The sequence below is a fragment of the Pongo abelii genome, chromosome 4 (genome assembly GCF_028885655.2).
Source record: "Pongo abelii isolate AG06213 chromosome 4, NHGRI_mPonAbe1-v2.0_pri, whole genome shotgun sequence".
Lineage (NCBI taxonomy): Eukaryota > Metazoa > Chordata > Mammalia > Primates > Hominidae > Pongo > Pongo abelii.
Window position 1 is genome coordinate 89,087,785 of NC_071989.2, and position 23,226 is coordinate 89,111,010.

The window sequence follows — 23,226 nt, forward strand, 5'->3', positions numbered from 1 at the left end:
GTGAAAGGAGAGTTTTTTTTTCCCCAAATGGATGGCATTGTGAATGAGTGTATGTTAATGGAACTGTCTATACCTTCCTACCTGACTGAGGCCCTGTGAAGGAGCTGCTGTGAGGGAGGGTCAGTGTATGTGCTAGCTGGGAACCTGGAGGTTACTACAAAATGAGATCGAGAGAAAGAGACAGATTCTGTTTTTAGTCAATTTATTTCTTTTATATGTCCTCTTTTAAGAAGTTCAAATTTGTATGTTTTTTTGGAGGCCAAAAAAAAAAGAAATAGAAAACCACTTGTAAACTCTAATCTTATTCACACAATTAAAGCACAAAAAGACAAAACAATCGGTTAATATAGCTAAAAACTACTACTTTTACCTGAAATATAAGATTACTATGGTTAAAGTATTTTTAACACAAAATTAGTGCTGTTATAACATACAGCTTAGTATTCATCCTTACCTTAAGTTATCTAGATAACCACCTAAGTCCTCAAATGCCTAGTGAATTAGCTTGCGTAGACACAGCAACAGAATCCAAAAGCGTTTGCATACTAGCAACTGAGAATAATCTGTACTAGTATCTGTACTTCACTATTCAGAAGTCAATTTGCTTTCAAATGAAATTCAAAATGTTAACCCCAATTTTAATTATTTTACGGTAAAATGCTAATCTGTCCAAGAGATTATGCTAACATAAATTATATCTATTGACGGACATGTCAGTATTCCCTGCTTTAGCAATCTGAGAAGAACAGGTTCTTCAAGAGTCTTTGGGCTGGGCGAGGTGGCTCATGCCTGTAATCCCAGCACTTTGGGAGGCCGAGGTGGGCAGACCACTTGAGGCCAGGAGTTTGAGACCAGCCTGGCTAACATGATGAAACCCTATCTTTACCAAAAATACAAAAAAATTAGCTGGGCTTGGTGGCACACGCCTGTAATCCGAGCTACTTGGGAGGCTGAGGGAGGAGAATCGCTTGAACCCAGGAGGCGGAGGTTGCAGTAAGCCGAGATCATGCCACCGCACTTCAGCCTGGGTGACAGAGCAAGACCCTTTTTCAAAACAAAACAAAACAAAACAAAAAAAACAGGCAGAAAAGAGTGTTTGGCTCTTGAAATGTGTTTACTCTTTATGTTTGGGGTAACATTCTTTTTTTTTTTTTTTAAAGTTTGAGTAACAAATACTTGTTTGAAGGTATCATGATGGTGAATCAGTGTTTTAACTGGAAAAAAGCCTTCCCCAGAAAGGATTATTTGTAACGTGTGTGGAAATAACATTCGACTGGGAGTCAAGGACCTGGGTTTTAGTTTCTGTACCTCTATTAATTAGCAGTGTCCCTGAGCTAATCACCTTTCAGGGCTTTAGTTTTCTCAACCTTAAAATGAGAAAGTTAAACCAGGTGACTTCTAAAGTCCCTTTTAAAATAAGGAACCAATGATTCTGTGTTAATTATTTTTAGTATTACATTTAAATATAAAGATTAGTATAATGTAGATAGCTATAAATATTTGAAGTGTGTGTGTGGGTGAGGCAGGGAGTGGGGATAAAGGCATATGTTCCTAAGGCACAAACCATTTTCATCAAGGAGCTAAAGAAAATTATTACCATGCTTCATAGAGAAAAAGAAAAACCTAAAGATTAAATATCCCAAAACACAACAGTCCTCTTTGTTGTGTCAGATTAAAGGTCAATTAGGAGAATAAAAAAGCTACACTTATCAATGAGAAAGTATGGTAGAAATTTGTTCATTCAAAAACATATATATATATTCAAAAACATATATATATATTTGAATGAAGAAAACAGATAGATAGATAGATAGATAGATAGATAGATAGATAAACAGGGTCTTGCTCCATTGTCCAGGCTGGAGTGCAGTGCCATGATCATGGCTCCCTGCAGCCTCAACCTCCCAGGCTCAAGTAATCCTTCCACCTCAGCCTCCTGAGTAGCTGGGACTACAGGTGTGGTACACAACACCACACCTGAGTATTAAAAAAAAAAAATTGCAGGCCGGGCTTGGTGACTCACACCTGTAATCCCAATACTTTGGGAGGCCAAAGTGGGCGGATCATGAGGTCAGGAGTTCAAGGCCATCCTGGCCAACATAGTGAAACCCTATCTCTAGTAAAAAACACAAAAAATTAGCCAGATGTGGTGGCATGCGCCTGTAGTCCCAGCTACTTGGGAGGCTGAGGCAGGAGAATTGCTTGAACCTGGGAGGCAGGGGTTGCAGTGAGCCAAGACCATGCCATTGCATTCCAGCCTGGGTGACAGGGTGAGACTCCATCTCAAAAAAAAAAAAAAAAAAAAAAAAAATTGTAGAGATGGGGTCTCGCTCTGCTGCCCAGGCTGGTCTCAAACTCCTGGGCTCAAGTGATTCTCCTGCCTTGACTTCCCAAAGTGCTGGAATTACAGGTATGAACCATCATGTCCTGCTCATCAAATATTTATTAAACACCCACAAAGACACTGTTGTAAGTGGCTAGATATATCAGTGAACAAGGAAGATAAAAATGACTGCCCTCTGATTAGGATTTTTCAAGGTTCACAGTCTTGTAATTAATAGGAGAAACAATTTTCTATAAAAATTCTTTTCTACATCAGTCCACTAATCTGAGACAAATAGAATGTTCTCTTCACCAAATGGCGAGTATCAATGAAAACCCAGGGATAATAATATTTCAATCTGGTGTCTTTCCTCAAAAGTCATATTACATCATCCCTATTTGATAGAACATGTAGTGCTATGAATACTGAAGATCAAGGCTATGCTTTTAAAAAAGTTTCAAAATTAGGAAAAACTCATAAGATAAGCTTATTTACTTTATAAGAGAAATTGGGTAGCATAGTTAGTACTCTGACATATGGAAACTACATTTATAGGTATAAATTCTCATTTCTACATGTTCTAGTGATCTGTGTATGCTGTGGACTGAATGTTTATGTCTGCATAAAATTCATATATTGAAATCCTAATCTCCAACGTGATGGCATTTGGAGGTGGGACCTTTGAGAAGTAATTAAGTCATGAAGGTGGAGCCTTCATGAATGGGATTAGTACTCCTATAAAAAGAGGCACAAGAGAGATGATCTCTTTCTTTCTGCCATGTGAGCATTATGGCCATCTGCAAGCCAGGAGGAGGGTCCTCTCCAGGAGTCAAATTGGCTGGCACCTTGATCTTGGATATCCCAGCCTTTGGAACTCCAAAGAATAAATTTCTGTTGATTAAACTTCCTCATCTATGGCATTTTATTATAGCAGCCTAAACTAAAACAGTCTAAAATAAATGGAATAACCCAAAGTAGAAGAAATAAAAGTATATACAAGCCAAGAAAATCAATAAATATATTTGGTGACAAAATGAAAAAAATATACTCTAATAGAAACACAAACCAAATGTTCACCTCATTTCCTCCAAGTAGTCTTTTGGAGATAAAATTACACCACTTAGAATCATAATTTACTTCAGAATGAATGCCATTATGTTTTAAATAATTATTTTTCTATTATATCAGGAATTATTCATGGAATTTTAGACTTCTAGTTTCCTAAAAGAGAGATTTTCCCTTATTTCTTGTCCTTTCTGCTAGCACAAAAGCAGTAGTTTCCCCTCCCCTTATTTTGATCTTTCATAAGCCCTTAGCTTTTTATCTCAATTCCCTAAGAATTAGAAGGAACCAGCTCTTTCTCATCTTCATATTAGTTAAAGGTAGATCCCTCAGTCGAAGTCATTTGTTTTTGAAGGTCCCAGGCCCCTTAATGAAACCGTTTTATAAGTTATTTACCTGAAATTCCTGGTGATACAAACTATTTTAAGCCCTAACTGCTTTTAAGATATAAATGATAAAACTGTACATCTTAAATGACACATTGCTCAAATGTTAATTTTGTTATTATTTTCTAACATTGTCAATAGAATGTAAAAATTCCATATAAATATGATTCCCCAACACCAGAATATTCTCTGTTCCTGGAGATTATGCTGTACTCGCCTTTCTCTGCCAAGTAAATTAATTCCCCAAGGGCCAGTTTTGAAACACTCCTTTCGCTTTAAAGAATTTCTATAGGCTCCATTACCCCTACTTCATCAACACTTTATTTATACCACTTATCACAGAGGATTTAGTACACTGTGGTATAACATATACTCCGATATGAACGAACTGTACTTTAGAGGAAAGAATACAAAATACTATCAGAGCAACAACTATCTTAATGTCAAGATAATTAATTGTTAAAATAAGGCCAGCATTTCTTAGCATACCTAAAATTGATGTAGCAATATATAAATCACCTTATATCTCATTATATCTTACCTTATATCTCATTATAGCTCACCTTGTATCTCATTATATCTCATCTTGGCTTTAAAAGTTCTTTAAATCTTAGTCTTTCAGTATAAATTAATAACAAAGAAAATTAAAAATCATTAAAAAGTAAAAAATCCCTCTAAAATGTCAATTGCTAAGCATTTTCTATATTCTATCTTTTATTTTATGATCACAATTTAGAACAATCAGTGATGAAGAAAAGAATAACACTAATTTCCTTAGAATGAACGAATTAACATTTAGGACAGTTTACATGTCAGAAAACTTATAAGTCTGAGGTACAATTCTAAAACACACAATTATACAGGACTTATCTAATTTAAAGTAACTTTGGACTTTTTTGAGGATAAAATTATTCATGTGAAATTAGCTTCCAAATTTGAAAACCTAGAAGCTTTAAAACTTTTTTTTTTTTTTTGAGATGGAGTCTCACTCTGTTGCCCAAGCTGAAGTGCAGTGGCACAATCTCGGCTCACTGCAACCTCTGCCTCCTGAGTTCAAGTGATTCTCCTGCCTCAGTCTCCTGAGTAGCTGGGACTACAGGCATGTGCCACCACGCCTGGCTAATTTTTGTATTTTTAGTAGGGACAACGTTTCACCATGTTGGCCAGGTTGGTCTCGAACTCCTGACCTTAGGTGATCTGCCTGCTTAGGCCTCCCAAAATACTGGGATTACAGGTGTGAGCCACAGCACCTGGCCAAAACTTTTTAAATGACTGTAAGAAATATATAATTACCAGGTTTAAGAAAATATAAACTTATAAAACAATTTAGCAAGTGACCATTTACTTAACAAAAGACTTCTTACTTCACAAAAATTACTCATTTGAAGTTTTGCAAGTTCTGTGTTATACATATATAATAAAATATTACTTATGCAATTTTATTTGAATATGCCTTTTAGAAACATGTTCAAGAAGGAAGTTTAACTTTTTAAAGTTTACTACATCATCCTTCTTATTTTATGTAAAAGAAAACCGAAGACCAAATTTCTTAACTGCCATTTTAGTCTTCTTTTCTTTGTAACACCCTGCTATAGGAGTACCTTTAGAATAATGGCAGGTACACACACTTATGTACCAGGCTCATTTTATGGTCCGTTGGTCATAAGAAGTGTGTGGTACATAAATAAATTGCTTGATGTGGCACTTTCTCTCAGGCCCTCAGCAACTGTGCAACCATTTATTAAATACTTAATGTGGAATTCTTTAGTTACCACTCAAACATGAAAGGTGAAAATGTAGTGGTATTTCAGGTAAGCAAGCTAATTTGCACATAAAGCACCAATTAGCGTGTGCTCTTGATTCACCAGACTAAAAAGAGATGTAACAACTGAAATAAAATAAATTTCAAAAGCTCTATCTCTCTTTTCTGGAACATTTTTGGTGGAGTTTTGATAATATATGTAGTCTTTAGTCCATTTATTTGTGTTTTTAAGGGAATAGTAGAGGATGGGTAGAGAATGGTGGTAAATGGGTACGGTATTAACTATCGTCATTATAACAAAGCTGTTCATTATAAAGTGGTTCATGAAGAATGGAAGAAAGCAGCTAGCACATTCGAAGAGAGAATGTATGAAGCAAATGTTCAGTAAATATTTGGTTGGTTCGGTAGCTGGCCCATTGACCAAATGATCACCAACCCTAATGGAAGACTAAAAGCCCACAAAAGATATAATAAAGCTTGGTCCTCTTGTATAAAATCTCACCTGGCCAATTTATTTGTCCTGTTAAAAATAGGCAGTATCCGTTGATGTGGTAAAGAGTAAATCAGACTATTGGTATAACATATCTGGTTGTCTAATGAGAAAATGCTTATAAAGTATGTCTAGAGGAGGAAATCCTGCTTGCTTAAATAGGATACACTATATTTTCCAGAGGTCCTAATAAGAGTAAGTAAAAAACAAAGAGCTGGGGACCCCAAATATCCATACTAACAGTATACAAGAGAACTTATAATTTAGATGACTAATAAGGCCTTTCATTCTCTCCTGCTTTCAGGTTTCTCTTACTGTTTCTGGGGTGATAACGTTGAAAACAATGAGTCTTAGGTAGTTTTACAGAATAGCAGTATTTAGTAACCATTTGGCACAAAAGGATATCAGGTTAATTTATATACAATTTTGGAAGAAAAGCGTGGTAACTTATTGATCTTTTTCTGAAGCATACACCAGTCACAAGAACTGCTAACAATTCTATATAGCAGTTTGCCTCTCAGGTGTGTCTTATATAAGGCCATATTTATACCTGGGATCCTAATGTTTTAGGTTGAAATATATTTTAAAAACTATAATCTTCAGGTCTCAGAAACAACATATTTTAGTTGAAATATTTTCTTTCCATTAAGAAAAGGCTCAGCATTTGAGTAAAAACATAAAACATTCTGCTTTCTTAATATTGTATTGTCTTTAGCACATAACCATCTTTAGATTAAAAACCTGTAAGAAAATGGTTATTTGCCAAAAAGCAATTTTCTTTACTCAACATTTAGGGAAAAACACAAGGTACAAAGTGAAATACAGCCTGGAAAAATATGGGTTCTCTTCAGTAATTATATTAACTACATATATACCAAATCTATCTTACTTGGACCTGTGTAAACATGACTTTAGACGTATTTATGCTTTCCTCTGATACTTTCTTTGCACTGTTTGAAACAGTGTTGAATTCTGTTGAAGGCAAAATTCCATGACATAAAAACTATTCTAGAATCTAAAACATAATTTTAGAAAATGATAAAAATAACTGTAAAATTATTTATTCATAGTTCTGCAAAAGTAATAAAAATACATTTACCACAAGATTTAACCAAAAGCATAAACATTCTTTAAAAAAGTAGTATTTATTATTCACGATGCGCCCTTTTTTAGTTAATTTAATTATCTTTCCCATATATAATTTTCTCTATATAGATTTCTATTCTGTATGTTGCTATTCTATATTTTACTTACAAGCAAATCATTTTTTAAGCTTAAATGTGTTAACTCTCTTGAAGTCATGTGCTATCAATAAGTATTAAATAAATAATATTGAGAATATTACTTTGAAAGATCACTAGAGTATTGTGACATCCTTATTTCAGCCATCTTTCATTTAAGAATGTTCACATATTTTTATTTTTATAATTCCATGAGATACTTCATACATTTTCTGTAGAAAAGTAATGATGCATAAATTATACATCAAATGAATTTTGTCAAAGTTACTTTACAATTCATATATCTTAATTTGTTTAGTTTCCTTTCTGTTTTTCATGAACATCTCCATCAGACATTACTGACACCCCAGTGGATAAGACATTCCTGATTAACACATTTTAATTCCAACTAGTACTAAACTAATTTAGCTCACAAGATGACATACTTATGCTGGCATATTCTGCTGATAAGCATAAGTATGCAGTTTATCTCCCATACATCTTAGATATTCTATCATCAACACTTAATTAAAATAACTCACATAAAATAACTGTAAAGCAATGACAGATCCAGTTTCCTTGATGTTATTTTGGCAAGGCTAACCCAATAGAGCTGAGTTACAAATAAGTTGATTCTTCTACATGAATTTAGTCTAAGCATCAATATTGGCCACTGACATTATGAGCCTTTTCAAGAAGATGAGACTTTTCCTCAAGTCTTCATTACTAGGTACTCATTGGATAAAGGTGTGTAGCAACAGACAGTGGGATTGTGAATGGGAGACTAAGCTGTCTGCTGGTCTAATAAACTGTGAATGTTTTCATAATATTCTATAAAAATTTTAAATAGTTTGTTTAAATCCATTTATATTCAGAAAAATTCGGTGTGAGGCAAGTATCTGGAGCTACTGTGCTCCTGTGCTGCCTCCTAGTACCGATTAAAATGACAATGACAGATTAACTGATATTTAAAAAATAACAGTTTGGGTAAGAAAAGAAAGATTTGAGATTTATAATTTAGGATAAAATATTAGGCTGACTTAATCAAAAAGATGCTAAAACAATAATTTTTAAAAATCACCTGAACTTTTCATTAAAGAATGCAAAAATATTCCTCGTCTCCCTTTTCTCTGCTTTATATTCCTACTTTCATGTAAACTTGCCCCAGATGAAGTATGGAAGATAGGTACTTCAATTTATTTAAATGTAACACTGCAAAAAAGCACAGCATTTTGTTCTTAAGTTTCTGATATCTTGATATGCTTGGGAAGTTTCTACTGATTAAGTGGTAGTCCTTTCAAATTTCCATGCAGAGATAACAGCATTTGTTAAAGAAACTGGCCTACGGGCTTGGTCTTCTGATATAACTGGCTGGTTATATATATGTTTTTACTTCTTTAGGAATGAAAAAATACTTGCATATTCATTTGGTTACTTATAGACATGAAGTTTATACTTAAAGCCACTCAACTCATATCTGAACTATGTAAGATGGTATTGAACTATGTAAGATGTTTCTATAAAACATATTTTTTTTTTTGAGATGAAGTCTTGCTTTGTTGCCCAGGCTGGAGTACAGTGGCGCTATCTCGCCTCACTACAACCTCTGCCTCCCGGGTTCAAGCGATTCTCCTGCCTCAGCCTCCCAAGTAGCTGGGACTACAGGCGCCCACCATCACGCCCAGCTAATTTTTGTATTTTTAGTAGAGACGGAGTTTCACCATATTGACCAAGCTGGTCTCGAACTCCTGACCTTGTGATCCTCCCGCCGTGGCCTCTCAAAGTGCTGGAACGGAGTCTCGCTCTGTCGCCAGGCTGGAGTACGGTGGCACAATCTTGGCTCACTGCAACCTCCACCTCCTGGGTTCAGGTGATTCTCCTGCCTCAGTCTCCCGAGTAGCTGGGATTATAGGTGCACGCCACCACGCCCAGCTAATTTTTGTATTTTTAGTAGAGATGGGATTTCACCATGTTGGCCAGGATGGTCTCGATCTCTTGACCTTGTGATCTGCCTGCCTCGGCCTCCCAAAGTGCTGGGATTACAGGCGTAAGCCACTGTGCCCAGCCCAGATTTTCACATTTTATAGAACTGAGAAATTATTATTGCACCAAGAAGTCTGTTTTGAAACTAGAGCTTACTAATTTGACTAATGCTAAAAGTATAAATATAAGCAAAATGAGAATTCAAATTGCACAAATTAAAGTTATTTCTGAATCCCCATTTAAAATATACATCTTGAGGCCAGGCACAGTGGCTCATGCCTGTAATCCCAGCACTTTGGGAGGTAAAGGCAGGGAGATCACCTGAGGTCAGGAGTTTGAAACCAGCCTGGCCAACATGGTGAAACCCCGTCTCTAGTAAAAATACAAAAATTAGCCGGGTGTGGTGGCAGGCACCTGTAATCCTAGCTACTTGGGAGGCTGAGGCAGGAGAGTTGCTTGAACCCGGGAGGCAGATGTTGCGGTGAGCTGAGATCGCACCACTGTACTCCAGCCTGGGTGACAGAGGGAGACTCCATCTCAAAAAAAAAAAAAAATATATATACACACACACACACACACACACACACACGCATACATTTTGAAATATATGCATCTTAAATACATATACACAATGGCTGATAAAAATTCAAATGGATGTCAGAGGTATTTGTGATGTCAGAGATTATTTATAGAATACAAAAATGACATAGAGAAGGTAGTATTCACATTTGCAGGCATTCCAAGTAATTAATTATACTTCACTCTTTTTTGATAAGCATCTTACTGTGCACAAAGGGTATTCAACTACTCTATTCCCTGGTGTTGTTTCTTTTTCTTCCTTTTTTTTTTTTTTTGAGATGGAGTCTCGCTCTGTTGCCCAGGCTGGAGTGCAGTGGCGTGATCTGGGTTCACTGCAAGCTCCACCTCTCGGGTTCATGCCATTCTCTCACCTCAGCCTCCTGAGTACCTGGGACAATAGGCGCCCACCACCACGCCCGGCTAATTTTGTTTTTGTATTTTTACTAGAGACGGGGTTTCACCGTGTTAGCCAGGATGGTCTCGATCTCCTGACCTCGTGATCCTCCCGCCTTGGCCTCCCAAAGTGCTGGGATTACAGGTGTGAGCCACTGCGCCCTGCCCCCTGGTGTTGTTTCTCATACTGAAAATGGTACCCGATTGCTTGGGAGGATGGGAATAGCAGATACTCTTTTCCCACAGTTGCCAATAGGGCTGTTTTTTCTCTGTTCCTCAAAATAGTTTGTAAGAGCCAATATTTCACCCCTAGCAGCATTTCTCTGACCTCCCTTGACTTCTCCCTCCAGCTACTGCCTCATTTTTCACTTTCCTTTAAAGCAAAACTCCTTGAGTTGGCCATACTCATTGCCTCCAATTTCTCTCTTCTCAGCTTAACCTAGATTCACTTTTATGAGGCTTTCACCCCCAGCACCTCATTGAACAAGGCCACTAATGACTTCCTTGTTGTTAAATCCAATGGTCAACTGTGAGCCATTGACTAATTTGACCTATCAGCAGTATTGGACGCAGCTGATCATTCTTCTCCTCCTCAAAGCATTTTCCTCATTTGGCTTCCAGCATACTTCCTTGCCTGGTTATCTTTCTGTCTCAAGGGCTGCTCTTTTTGGCTGGTTCCTCTTCATTTTCCTAATTTCTTAATGTTAGAGTGTCCTGGGATCCATCATTGCACAGCTTCTTGTTTCCATCTATGCTCACTATCTTGTTGATGTCATCCAGGCTCATAGCTTCAAATATATTCCAATCCATATGCTAGTGACTCTCAGAGTTATCTCTCTAGCTCAAGCCTCAAACGTAAAAGTCCAGCCTCTCACATCTTGTTCCCTACTCAAAAACTCTTGCATGTCTAACAGCCATCTCAATCTTAACAAGTTCACAATTAAGCTTCTGATAATTCCATCTCATACCTCCTCTTGAAGTTTTAGACACATCAGTAAACATCAACTCCATTCTTCCAGCTGCATAGGACAAAAGCCTTGCATTCATCCTGGACTTGCCTTTTTATCTTGCCAACACATATCCAAACTATCATCAAAATCCGTTGGATCAAAATTGACAAATGGCATCTAATTAAATGTAAGAGCTTCTGCACAGCAGAAGAAACTATCAAAAGAGTAAACAGACGACCTATAGAATGGGAGAAAATATTTGCAAACTATACATCTGACAAAGGTCTAATATCCACCAGCAACTATTAATATAAGGCACTTATACAAGATTACAATGAAAAACAAACAACCCCATTAAAAAGTGGGCAAAGGACATAGACAAACACTTTTCAGAAGAAGACATACATGTGGCCAGCAAGCATATGAAAAAAAAGCTCATCACTGATCATTAGAGAAATGCAAGTCAAAACCACAATGAGATACCATCTCACACCAGTCAGAATGGCTATTATTAAAATGTCAAAAAATAACAGATGCAGCTGGGCGCGGTGGCTCATGCCTGTAATCCTAGCACTTTTGGAGACTAAGGCGGGCGGATCATGAGGTCAGGAGATCAAGACCAACCTGGCTAACACAGTGAAACCCCATCTCTACTAAAAATACAAAAAATTAGCTGGGTGTGGTGGTGCATGCCTGTAATCTCAGCTACTCAGGAGGCTGAGGCAGGAGAATCGCTTGAACCCGGGAGGGGGAGGTTGCAATGAGCCGAGATCACACCACCGCACTCCAGCCTGGGCGACAGAGCGAGACTCCATCTCAAAAAACAAAACAAAACAAAAAACAGATGCTGGCAAGGTTGCAGAGAAAAAGGAACACTTACACCCTGTTGGTGGGAGTGCAAATTAGTGCAACCATTGTGGAAAGCACTATGGCAATTCCTCAAAGAGCTAAAAACAGAACTACTATTCAACTAGCAATCCTGTTACTGGGTACATACCCAAAGAAATATAAACTATTCTACCATAAAGACACATGTACTTGCATGTTCACAGCAGTACTATGCACAATAGCAAAAACAGGGAATTAACCTAAATGCCCATTAATGACAGACTGGATAAAGAAAATGTGGTACATATACACCATGAAATACTATGCAGCCATTAAAAAGAAAGAATGAGATCATGTCTTTTGCAGGAACATGGATAGAGCTGGAGGCCATTATCCTTAGCAAGCTAATGCAGAAACAGAAAAACAAACATCACATATTCTCCCCTATAAATGGGAGCTAAATGATGAGAACTCATGGACCCAAAGAGGGAAGAACAGATACTGGGGCCTACTTGAGGGTGGAAGGTGGGAGGAGGAAAAAGATCAGAAAAAAAATAAATATTGGGTATCAGGCTTAGAATCTGGGTAACAAAAATCTGTACAACAAACCCCTGCGACACGAGTTTGCTTATGTAACAAACCAACACATGTACCCCTGAATCTAAAATAAAAGAAAAAACAAATCTGTTGGCTCTAGTATCAAAATATATAATCTAATTACTTCTCACCACTGCTAGCTCCTTGGTGGCATAATAATCTCTTGTCAAAATTTTGCAACGACATGCAAACTGCTCTCCTTGTTTCCACACTTTCCTCTAACAGACTAATCTCTATGTGCAGCCAGAATGATGCTGTTAAAACCCTCCACTCAGAGGAAAATCCAAAGTCCCTACAATAACCTACAAGGTTCTACTTGACTTGGATTTCTGTTATCTATGACTTCCTATCTCACAATTCTCCCCAGCTGACGCTCTACTTTATCTAGCCAGACTATCTTACTGTCCCTTGAAAAAACCAGTCATGCTTTGAACTGGAGGCCTTTGCACTTGCTTGTCCCTTAACCTAGAGCACTTTTCCCTCAGATATGACATGGTTTGTTCCCTCTCTTCCTTCAGGTCTTTACTCAAATACATCTTTTTGATGAGCCCTTTTCTGGCCACCCTGTCCAAAACTTTTGCAATGCTGCCTAGTTTCCTTTTCTGTTTCATTTTTCTCCCTAGCCCTTATCACAACTAACATATCATATATTTTAAAATAGTTATTTATTTTGCTCAGTTTCCCTTAGTAGACTAAGTTCTATGAAGACAAGAATTTCTATTTATCTTGTTCACTGTAGTGACTCTGGTATGAATGGCAGGGGGGCAATATTTGTTGCTAAATATCATTGACAATCTTAGCCAGTGATCCTCAAATTTTAGTTTGTAAGACTCATCTGTTAAAAACAAAATAAACAACAAAACCATAACAAAAACCAAAGGATTTGTGGCCCCATACTCCCTACCCCCAAGAATTCTAGTCCCCTAAGAGTTGGGTGGCTCCCAGGACTCTCGTATTAGTATTCCACAGAACCCCCTTAGAGAAACGCTGGTCCTTACCCTTTGGATCTCTCATAGGCTACCTTTTATCACATTCATGTAGAATAGAAGTAGGCAAATTATGGCTCACAGGCCAAATATTGCCCACCACCTGTTTTTTTTTTTTTTTGTAAGTGAAGTTTTACTGAAACACAGCCATGCTCTTTAATTTACATAATGTCTATGGTTGCTTTTATGCTACAACCCAGTTGAGTGGCTGTGAGAGACCGTGTGACCTGCAAAGCCTAAAATATTTTCTATCTGGCCTTTCACAGAAAAATTTTGTTGACCCCTGATATAGAACATAAGACAAATTGTTCCTGAACACTACCTAGTAATAAGTTATTCTTTTAAAAAGCTAAAGTCTTTCTAATATATGCTTAAGACAAATCTATTCCCCCTAAATATGTAATTAATAGTATATTTAAATGCCTGTTCCTTATCTTTAATTCCCCAAAGAATGTGGAGCATTTTTGTTTCTGTAACCAATACTAAAATAAAAACTAAATTGTGTTATAAATAGCCTTTGCATATTTACAATTTCCTCTCTATATAAATTTTTTTTTAATCAAGAAACATCAATAAAAATTACAGCACTCTGGGAAGAATTTTCAATAATATTTTCAAAAGAAAAACTATAATTTCAAATGATCTGAACAATAGCTAAGCTCTTATCTCAGATGTGATTTTAAACTATGATGCTTTATTGTTTCATACTAAATGCCTTGGACATCTTTGGCTTGCAGGAGTAGCATGAAAGTGAAAGGAAAACCAAATACTGGTCTAGAATGACCAACCTAAATTTCTCCTAAATACTCAGTTTGGCAAACAAATAAACAACAAAAAACTGGGTTTCTAATAGGAAAGTGTTTCATTTGATTCTAACTGGAAAACCCAAGTAAAGACTCTGAATACCTGACACTCCCTTCTTTGCTCTCTGTCCATCCAGTTACTGCTGTAGCGTCTTTAGTTGCCTGAATTGCAATTTTTAAAAAAGCTTACTTAGTTACTCAAGCTGAGCAGTTTTAATTTGTTCTAATAGTTGAGGCCAGAAAAACTATTACCACAACTGCAGGACAGCATTATCAAAGCCAGCAGCTGCTAGGCACCTTTATTTTTTTAGTTGCTTTTATCTTTATAACAGGGAAAGATTTGCTCTATTTTCAACATTTAGGAATCTCTGTTCTCTAAAGATACAAAATTACATTTTTAAGAAAATTAAAGTTAATTTTTATTTCTTGAGGTTTGATAAATAAGCCAACTTCCTCACCTCCACTATCTAAATCCTAGCTATATTTAATTCTGAGAAATACTATTTCTAATGTCTGAATTTTTTAAACTATATATATTAATGCTGTTAGATATTCTAGTCTAATAAATTAATTCTACTTCAGAGTTTCAGTACCCTACTCATTCAAACTAAGAAGGATATAACAAGTAATCTTTTGGTTCATTTATCTAAGATCTAAGATGGTACTTATAACTTCCTGAGAGGGAAAGGGAGTTTCTCCTGGCTTAGAGAACTTTCTGAGACTAATTTCTGAAACAACCATAGTCAGGAAAGATAAGAGGACAGGCAAACCACTGGAAGTGAAGGTAATGCCAAGACTAATAACAGAAGGAAGTTGAGAGGGCATGTAGATTATTTAACTATATGTATATAAACGGCTGGATTTAGGAAGTCTGAATAGGAATAGCAGAGTAGATGAATATAGATACCAAGATATCTTCAAAATGCAGAATTTATTTCCAGAAATAAATTAAACATCTATCTTCCAAAAACATTTAACCAGGACTTATAAAACCATATATTATTGGTTTTCTTTTTTAGTTTTGAGTGTCATATTAAATAATTATTTTTCTCATTTTTGATTTTTTCTTTTAAAACACCAAAAATATTATACACTTTGAGCTTTTTGTCCTTGTTGCTTTATGAATGTCATTTATATTGAGCCTTCCCTAGTCAATAATACCACCATGGAGAAAAGAGGAAATTTCTTACTATTTTTTTTTTCCTTATTGCGTTATTACTATGTCAAAGCACTAGGTCAGTTTGCTATAGTGCAGCCTTGCTAAAAATAGAAAGTCTGGAAAAAGGCCCTGAACAAGTGGAGCCATCTGCAAACTACCACTAGATGGCAAGGCAGCTTTATCACTGCCAATCTTAGGCCTGCAAACAAAATGTGACTTAAAACCTGCTGTCACATATTTTCTACTATATCAGAGTTTCATTCTACTTAGATTTTAAAATATGAATGATCACCTTGGTCTGAAACTAAATTACTTGGTATCCTTTATCATTAACATGTATTTATAATCTTATCCACGTCAAAGTCTTAAATTTACAACCCAACATCAACATATTATCAGTTTTCAACAGTTTCAGCTAATAAAACTAAAGATCTAGGGACTAAAATATAGTAAATGTATCAAGATAAAAATCAAAATACATGATAAAAGAAAACAAAGGTCTATATAGAGTTCAAAATTAGATATTAACAGGTATATCCCAGATTAGTTACAGAATCAAAGATATTATCCACATTAGCACCTATTAAAAGATTATGTTGTGTTTTTATATAAAGGATATGAATGTATTTGGTTATTAGAGTGATAAAGAAGTCATAGTTTCCTTCTTAAAAGTTTTCTTGTGGTAAAGAACATAAAGTAGGAAAAAGCATTTTTACCCTCCTCGATATTTTTTTGGTTAAAATAAGAAATGTCCATTGCATTAATGTTCTATAAGTTATAGAAATTCACAAGAGAAGATTCCTTGTTACTTACTCATCCATAAAATTACAGAACTTTACAAGGTAACAGAGTTAATAATCTAATTTTTTAAACAAAAGAATTAGTACTTTTGTGTTATTTAGTGTATTTTATTAGTAGTAAATTATTTTGATCATTATACATAAGTGAGAAGAAAATCCACTTGGTCTAAGGAATGCTGCTGCCTATTTATATTGCAGGAATCAAAGTCCTTTGCCTGTCCTTTTGTATGAATGCCACAAGAATGAATAAATAGCAGATCGATGCTTTTAATACATAACTCAAATTTCTTAGCATACAATGAAATCTTTGAATAAGACAGGGATATAAAAGAGTACAAACTCAGTTCTGGGTACTTACAATGGATGTGTATTCACACCATATCAAGATACTGTACTTTATTCTACAAAAACTGCCAAACTTTTAGTTAGATCAATGGCCATGTCTACTCTCTTCCCTCTGGATCCCAAGCAGCAAGACTTCCCAGTTTAAGAAAGCTGCTCTGAAGTCATTCATCAGTTCCATGGTGTCACTCTGAGGACTTACAGGGTTTCCTATACAAATTACTCATTTGAAAACAGACTCCAAGTAAATAACTACATGTCATACTTTAAATGGCTTTATTTTATTAAATTTGTACCTCCTTTTGCATGTCCGACTAGTCTTACTGATTTTACTTAATTGGTTTCCTGCTCTGCAACAGAGGCTCTCTCATTTCAATAAAAACATCAAAGTTTAAGTATGAACAATGTCACAAATAGAAAGACACTAAAGACTGCCTTCCAGAATGGATTTATTAAGTGTATGAAGTTATATCATAATTATTTATTTTAGACTTTAATTCATTGCTATTTTTCAAATGTAGTTGTTATGTATTCACAAGTTCAGAGTTTGTGATCATTCTACTTGGTAATGAATTTAAGTCTATACTTACAATGGAAGAGGGAGCTTGTTCTGTAACATAAACAGGAAAAAAAGGAGTATGTTTGTCTATTTAGGAGAAATGTTTCAATGTATTTTTTAGAGTATGATCACAAAGTAAGTAGAGCTCAGAAATACTTAGGCGGGGACTTCATTTGCTAATTATAAATTATTCTTCTTTACTTTTATTTATTCACTAATTCTAATAGGCTAAATTCTTTTTCGGTCTAATCCATTCAAGTTATCTCCAAATAAGCTTTGAATTTACTAAGAATATAAGTTTAAAATATTATCATTATCTAAAAGTCAAAGGCAATAGGAGGTAACCACCCTTCAGAATTTAGTAGTTGCAACCAGGAGAGGCTGGAAAAACTATTTAGTACCCTTTTGACTAAGTCTCTTTTGAACCAGGAATTCCCTAATATCCAAGTCTGGCTTTTCGGAGAATCTGAGTCTTTATCCTAGCCAGCCTTCTGGACCTTGTTACTTAAGGAGACACACCAGCTCTTTTCCAGTTGCTTCCATTCCTCCTTGCCTTGTACTGAACTAATAATCAGGATTGTGCCTGATCTTGGGTATTAGAGTTTATGAACTGTGAACTGACACTCCAACACAGGTTCTCCAGATTTGGATCATTCTTGAAGGTCAACATCTCTTTGGAACTAGATTAGAAACTGGGGTGTGAACTTGAATTATGATTGTCTGCTGCTATTTCTACTCACGGAAGGCAGCTACTCCTCATTAACTATATGTATTTTGACATTATGGCCAGCATCACACTAGTTCAGTAACTGCAGGAAACCAATGCTGATATTTAGGACACACTTGAGTCATTTGATCACATCATTATATGTACCAAAAGATAATAATATCATATGTCTTTTTAAAATTTTTGGTACTTCGAGTTTTTTAATATTTTAGAGTCATTTGTAGGGAGACATATTTAAATGTTGAATAGAGGAAAAAAGTACTTGGGATCAGTTGAAATAGTCTGCCTAGATAAACAGAAATGACTTGTGTATCAAATTCAAATATATCTGAAAGTTTTTCAATCTCCTGTCTTTCATTACTCAGATAAAGACACTAAACTTATCCAGAGACCCAAAGTAGAAATCTCAGAATCATCCTTGATTCTTCTCTTTCTTTTCTACTCTAACTTTGGTTAATTAAGGCCTATCAAACATAACTATGAACTGTTTATTCCTTTCTAATTCTACTGCCACTGATCTTGAATCAGTTCAGAAAGTCTCTTCCTTGAGCTGCTATCATAGCCAACCTACTAACACTGCTGCATCTGTAATGGGTTCTTCTTTTGTTCATCTTTTAAATATTAGTGTTTTTTGTAGTTCAGTTGTATATTCTCTTACCTTCTCATTCTGTACTTTCTCCCTGGATAATTCATCTACCCCTGAGGATTCAAGTACCCTTAATATGATATGGCCCTGCAATTTTTATCTCTAGTTTAGATTACTGTCCTAGACCTCAAACCTAGGACAGGTCTATCAGCTTAACAGATATGTCTAATTGGAGGACTCATGGGAACCTCATATGTTCCACCTCAAACCTATTCCCCATTTTGTGTTCTCTAGCTTAGAAAATGGTACCTACATCTGCCCAGATTAGAGCCAGAAACTAGAATTATTATCCTTGAATTCCCTTATTTTGCAATATCCTGCATTTATTTCTATCTCTCAAATCTACTTCATATCTCCCCATACTTACCATCCCACTATCTCAGTTAAGGCCACCATTAAATTTCACTTGGAGTAGGCTGGGCGCCGTGGCTCACGCCTGTAATCCCAGCACTTTGGGAGGTCAAGGCAGGCAGATCACGAGGTCAGGAGTTCAAGACCAGTCTGACCAACAGGGGGAAACCCCGTCTCTACTAAAAATACAAAAATTAGCCAGGCATGGTGGTGCATGCCTGTAATCCCAGCTACTCAGGAGGCTGTGGCAGGAGAATCGCTTGAACCCGGAAGGCGGAGGTTGCGGTAAGCCGAGATCGCGTCACTGCACTCCAGCCTGGGCAACAACAGCGAAACTCCATCTCAAAAAAAAAAAAAAAAAAAAGAAATTCACTTGGAGTACTGTAAAAGACTCCTAAATTCTCTCCCTATCTTCAGACTTGTTCCTCTGCAATTCTGGCTACACAATGGAGCTGGAGTGATTTTTCTAAAAATGGAAATATGAACATGTCTGTCTCCTGCTTAAAATCCTCCAGTAGTTTAGTACTGCCTTTAGGATCAAGTTCAAACTCTACTAACCTACAAGGCCCCTGCAGTCCCTCTCAAGCTTCATCACTAGCTACTCTCCCTTTAGCTAATTAAGCTCCAGTTTTCCTTGGTCTCTCTCTCTCCTTTTCCCTCTGGATCTCTGTAAATTATTTTCCCTTTTCCTAGAAATTTCTTCCCCTCTCTTCCTTTGCCTAAGTCATAACTCATCCTCAAATGCCAAATTGGATTTCATTTACTATTTTGACAATACTTTTCCTGACTATGCATCTCCCAAGATTCGGTTTGGTGGCCTTCTGATTTTCTCTAAGAGCACACTACAGCCATTTTCTTTCTATGCTGTAATGGCCTCTTCTCTCATTCATGACATTGTAGGGCTTCTTGAGGACTGGGATTTTGTACACAAGTCTCTCACAGGTGCCTACCAGAGCCTGAATCCACCGTTTAGTATGAATTCAGGCCCTTCCTAAAGATCTCTGATGGCTCCTACTGAATAAAAACTCAGGTTCTTAACATGTGGCATGCTAGAGCATATCTTTTCAATTTTATGTCTTGGAACTCCTGCCTACCCTCCCCGCTACCTTCTGTATGTATTACTCTGAACACCTCTGCACAGATCATTTTGATGCAGTCACACTTTTGTTTATATTATTCTGACTTTCTGAAATGTAATTTCTCTGCTTATTTTGGTGGACAATGTTTTCCAATCTACTCTTATCTCCAACTCAGGCGGATTTAATGGCTCTCTCATCCAGGTCATCATAGAACTTTAAACTTTACTCTGTTACAACACATATTTCACTGTATTATAGTTATTTATTTTTAATAATGCCTCACGGGCTATACAGTAAGCTTCAGGAAGGTACACACTACACCTGCTAGTTTTTAGATGCCTACTACAGTGCCTGGCATATAGTAGTACTCAAATATTTATCACATTGGAAAAACTAAAAGCTAACGGTTTCAATTACTCTTAACGAGACTTTGAGATAAAAGATAGGCAAACGGAGAACAGTTCATTCTACAAAATGTGGAAATGAAAAATGTATGGATTTATACATCTTGGCTTAACCCTAGAATGAAAGAATCTGGCTTCCTCCCCAACCTGCTCCCTCTTTTAAAAGTGCCTCTTAGAGACTTTCAGTAACTCTCAAATATATATTTTTCTGATTTACTCTGTTAACTCCTACCCATCTTTGGCAAGAGAAAGAAGGGAATGAGGAAAAAATAAAATGAACTGGAAATATTTCATGAATAACAATCAACTACGAGGCTTAAAAGATAAATTCAATGGCAGAAGTCCAGACTACTTTGATTTGAATCCAAGCCCTGTAACTTTCTGACTTTGTGCAAATCACTTAGCTATCAATGCCTTGGTTTCTCTATCTGTACAGTGGGAATGATAATAATACATATTTTACATCTATGGATATTGTGAGGATTAGAGTTTATATATGTAAAGCATTTAGAACGAAGCATGGCATGCAGTTAGCAGTTGTTAAGTGTAAGCTTTTATTTTCAATATCTTAAATGGTGGTGGTTTAATTAATAATCAAGAGTTATAGTCTATTCCTAGATTATAAGATAGGGCCCCCACGACAGAATGTGACCTCTAAGAAGACTTTTCTAGACTACTTGGGTATTAATACAGAGTAGCTGAATAAATAAGCATGTCCTAAAGGACTAGAGTTGGATCTCTGTTTTAATTAAGACCTTTTATTCAATTGATACAGTTTGGAAAATTATTTATAATTTTATTTCTTTATTTTCACATTTATAAGTACATTGATGAACCTGCAATGATGGTGTGAATTTGAATTAGCTAACAAATGATTATGAAGAACTCTGAAAATACAAAATGGAAGTGACAAATTAGTTTCTAAACACCTAATGTAATTCATTAACAATACAGCATATTACCTTAGGTCCTGTAATGCCTTTCAACTCTAGTTCTTAGCTCCTAAGTTCTTAATTTCCTTAAAGGGTATTATAAAATTAACTACAATTAATTTAAAAATGAATTTCAGAATTTATGTTGGTTTGAGTTAGAAAACTGTCAGATTTAAGAAGCGGATGCTGTGAAACTTTAAAAAGTTAAATACTGTATTGTCACTGTAAAATTGTTATCATCATCACTAAAATAAGTGGTCTTTTTGAAATTTAAGAATACTCACATATATTTGAAATCTGATCTTAAAATGTTATATAATATTAATAAAAATTCCAGCTTAAAAGCCCCAAAGATAATTCTCAAACATATTTTTATATAGCCTGTAATTCTTGATAAATTAATAAATTATAATTTAGTCATATTTTGAAATTACAGCCAAATCTTAATCATCTTGTCTATGCTTGTATAGTTAATATCCATCTCTTTCCAGAACCTCATATTTAGTCTGTTCTCCCACAAAATATTTACCACAGTTAATTTAATGGGCTAATTTGTATTTCTCAATTCCTTTTCTTTCTTAATTGAGCAACACAATGACTAAGTAAATAAATACATACTCTAATAACAAATAAAACATAAGAAGAAAGGGATATAATAGATAACCCGTCTGAATAATCAAGAGTTGGCTACACATTATTGTTTACCTTAAAAATTAAAATAGCCTTATCTTCCTTCATATCTTTAATAAAATCAAACAGGAGTTCCTATGCCTTAACATTCCTAGTCAGAGTTTCTCTGAGTACCTGAAAGAACCCTGGTGGTACAGGACCTACTGGCATGCCATCTCCTGGGGGAATGTTTCCTAGCACTGGACTGGGAGCTGCTGCAGCACTCTGCAAAGAATAAAGGAGAAACAAACCTATATCATTACAGAGAAGGCACAAAACCAAAGACTAATGATAATAGATTGCAGGACGGGATGCTCTTTCATGCCTGGGAACAAATACTGGTAATTTTCCCCATCCTAGAAGTAAACTGAGATACAACAGTTTAGTATATGACTGGTTATATTAGTTGGTTTTAACAAATCTCTTTAAACTTTGTGAAGTCAAAGAACTTAAATAATGTGGTATATTTTGATGATACAGTAAATGCAAATAGCACTATGACAAAATTTAGTAAATGCTTTATTTTAAGGCACAGGCATCTGAAATGGCAACATCAAAAACAAATAGGTGAACAAATAGGTAAAAAGTATGAAGATGCTGGGGTGGACTGTAGGAGTTGACAAAAATAATTCTCTTTTTTTAAGATTATGCTTTTATGTCATAAACAAGTATAATTAAATTTCCTGCCTATAGGTGGCAACACTCACATTATTCACTTTCTGATATACTGTAACTAGTAGCCAAAATATATAGGGTGGTGAGGACAAAAAAGTAAATAAGGGATTGAATAGGAGAAATAAATTAGATTTGGAAAGAATAGTCTCATACAAATTATGAAAAAAATCAAATTGAAAAATTCAAAGTCTACTTCACTTGCAAATTATTTCATGGAATCCTGGTATTTTATAAAATAGGAGTATGAAAAACTTTGGGTTAGACTCTTTGTAATAAAATCAACATTATAGATTTAATACTTACATAGGGCAGTTATACATACAACTGTTCTATAATCATAGATTTCATCCCTCAACCTGATTAGACATATTACAAATACTAAAAACAGTCAAGAAGGGATCAGAAATATGCTGAAGATAGATCAGTTTGAATTGAACAGTTCTGCTATGATGAGAAATCAAAGCAACTCTTGTATCTAGTGTATCTGTTGTGCTATCTTCACCTATATTTCAGTGTATTCA

The 23,226-nt window shown here is 35.7% G+C and overlaps 1 protein-coding gene across 25 annotated transcripts in view; it reads right to left on the bottom strand.

Moving 5' to 3' along the window:
* The window catches only part of SSBP2 (single stranded DNA binding protein 2), a 334,708-nt gene that overhangs the window by 70,450 nt on the left and 241,032 nt on the right, over positions 1 to 23,226 (bottom strand). For 20 of the 25 annotated variants that reach the window (XM_063724171.1, XM_002815708.6, XM_054555691.2 and 17 more), the window contains one exon: positions 22,166 to 22,255. The exons of the other annotated variants lie outside the window; for them this stretch is intronic. In XM_063724171.1, coding sequence (XP_063580241.1) covers positions 22,166 to 22,201 — 36 coding nt within the window. In that variant the 5' untranslated portion in view covers positions 22,202 to 22,255. The remainder of the gene's footprint in view (positions 1 to 22,165; positions 22,256 to 23,226) is intronic. 25 annotated transcript variants of the gene reach the window in all.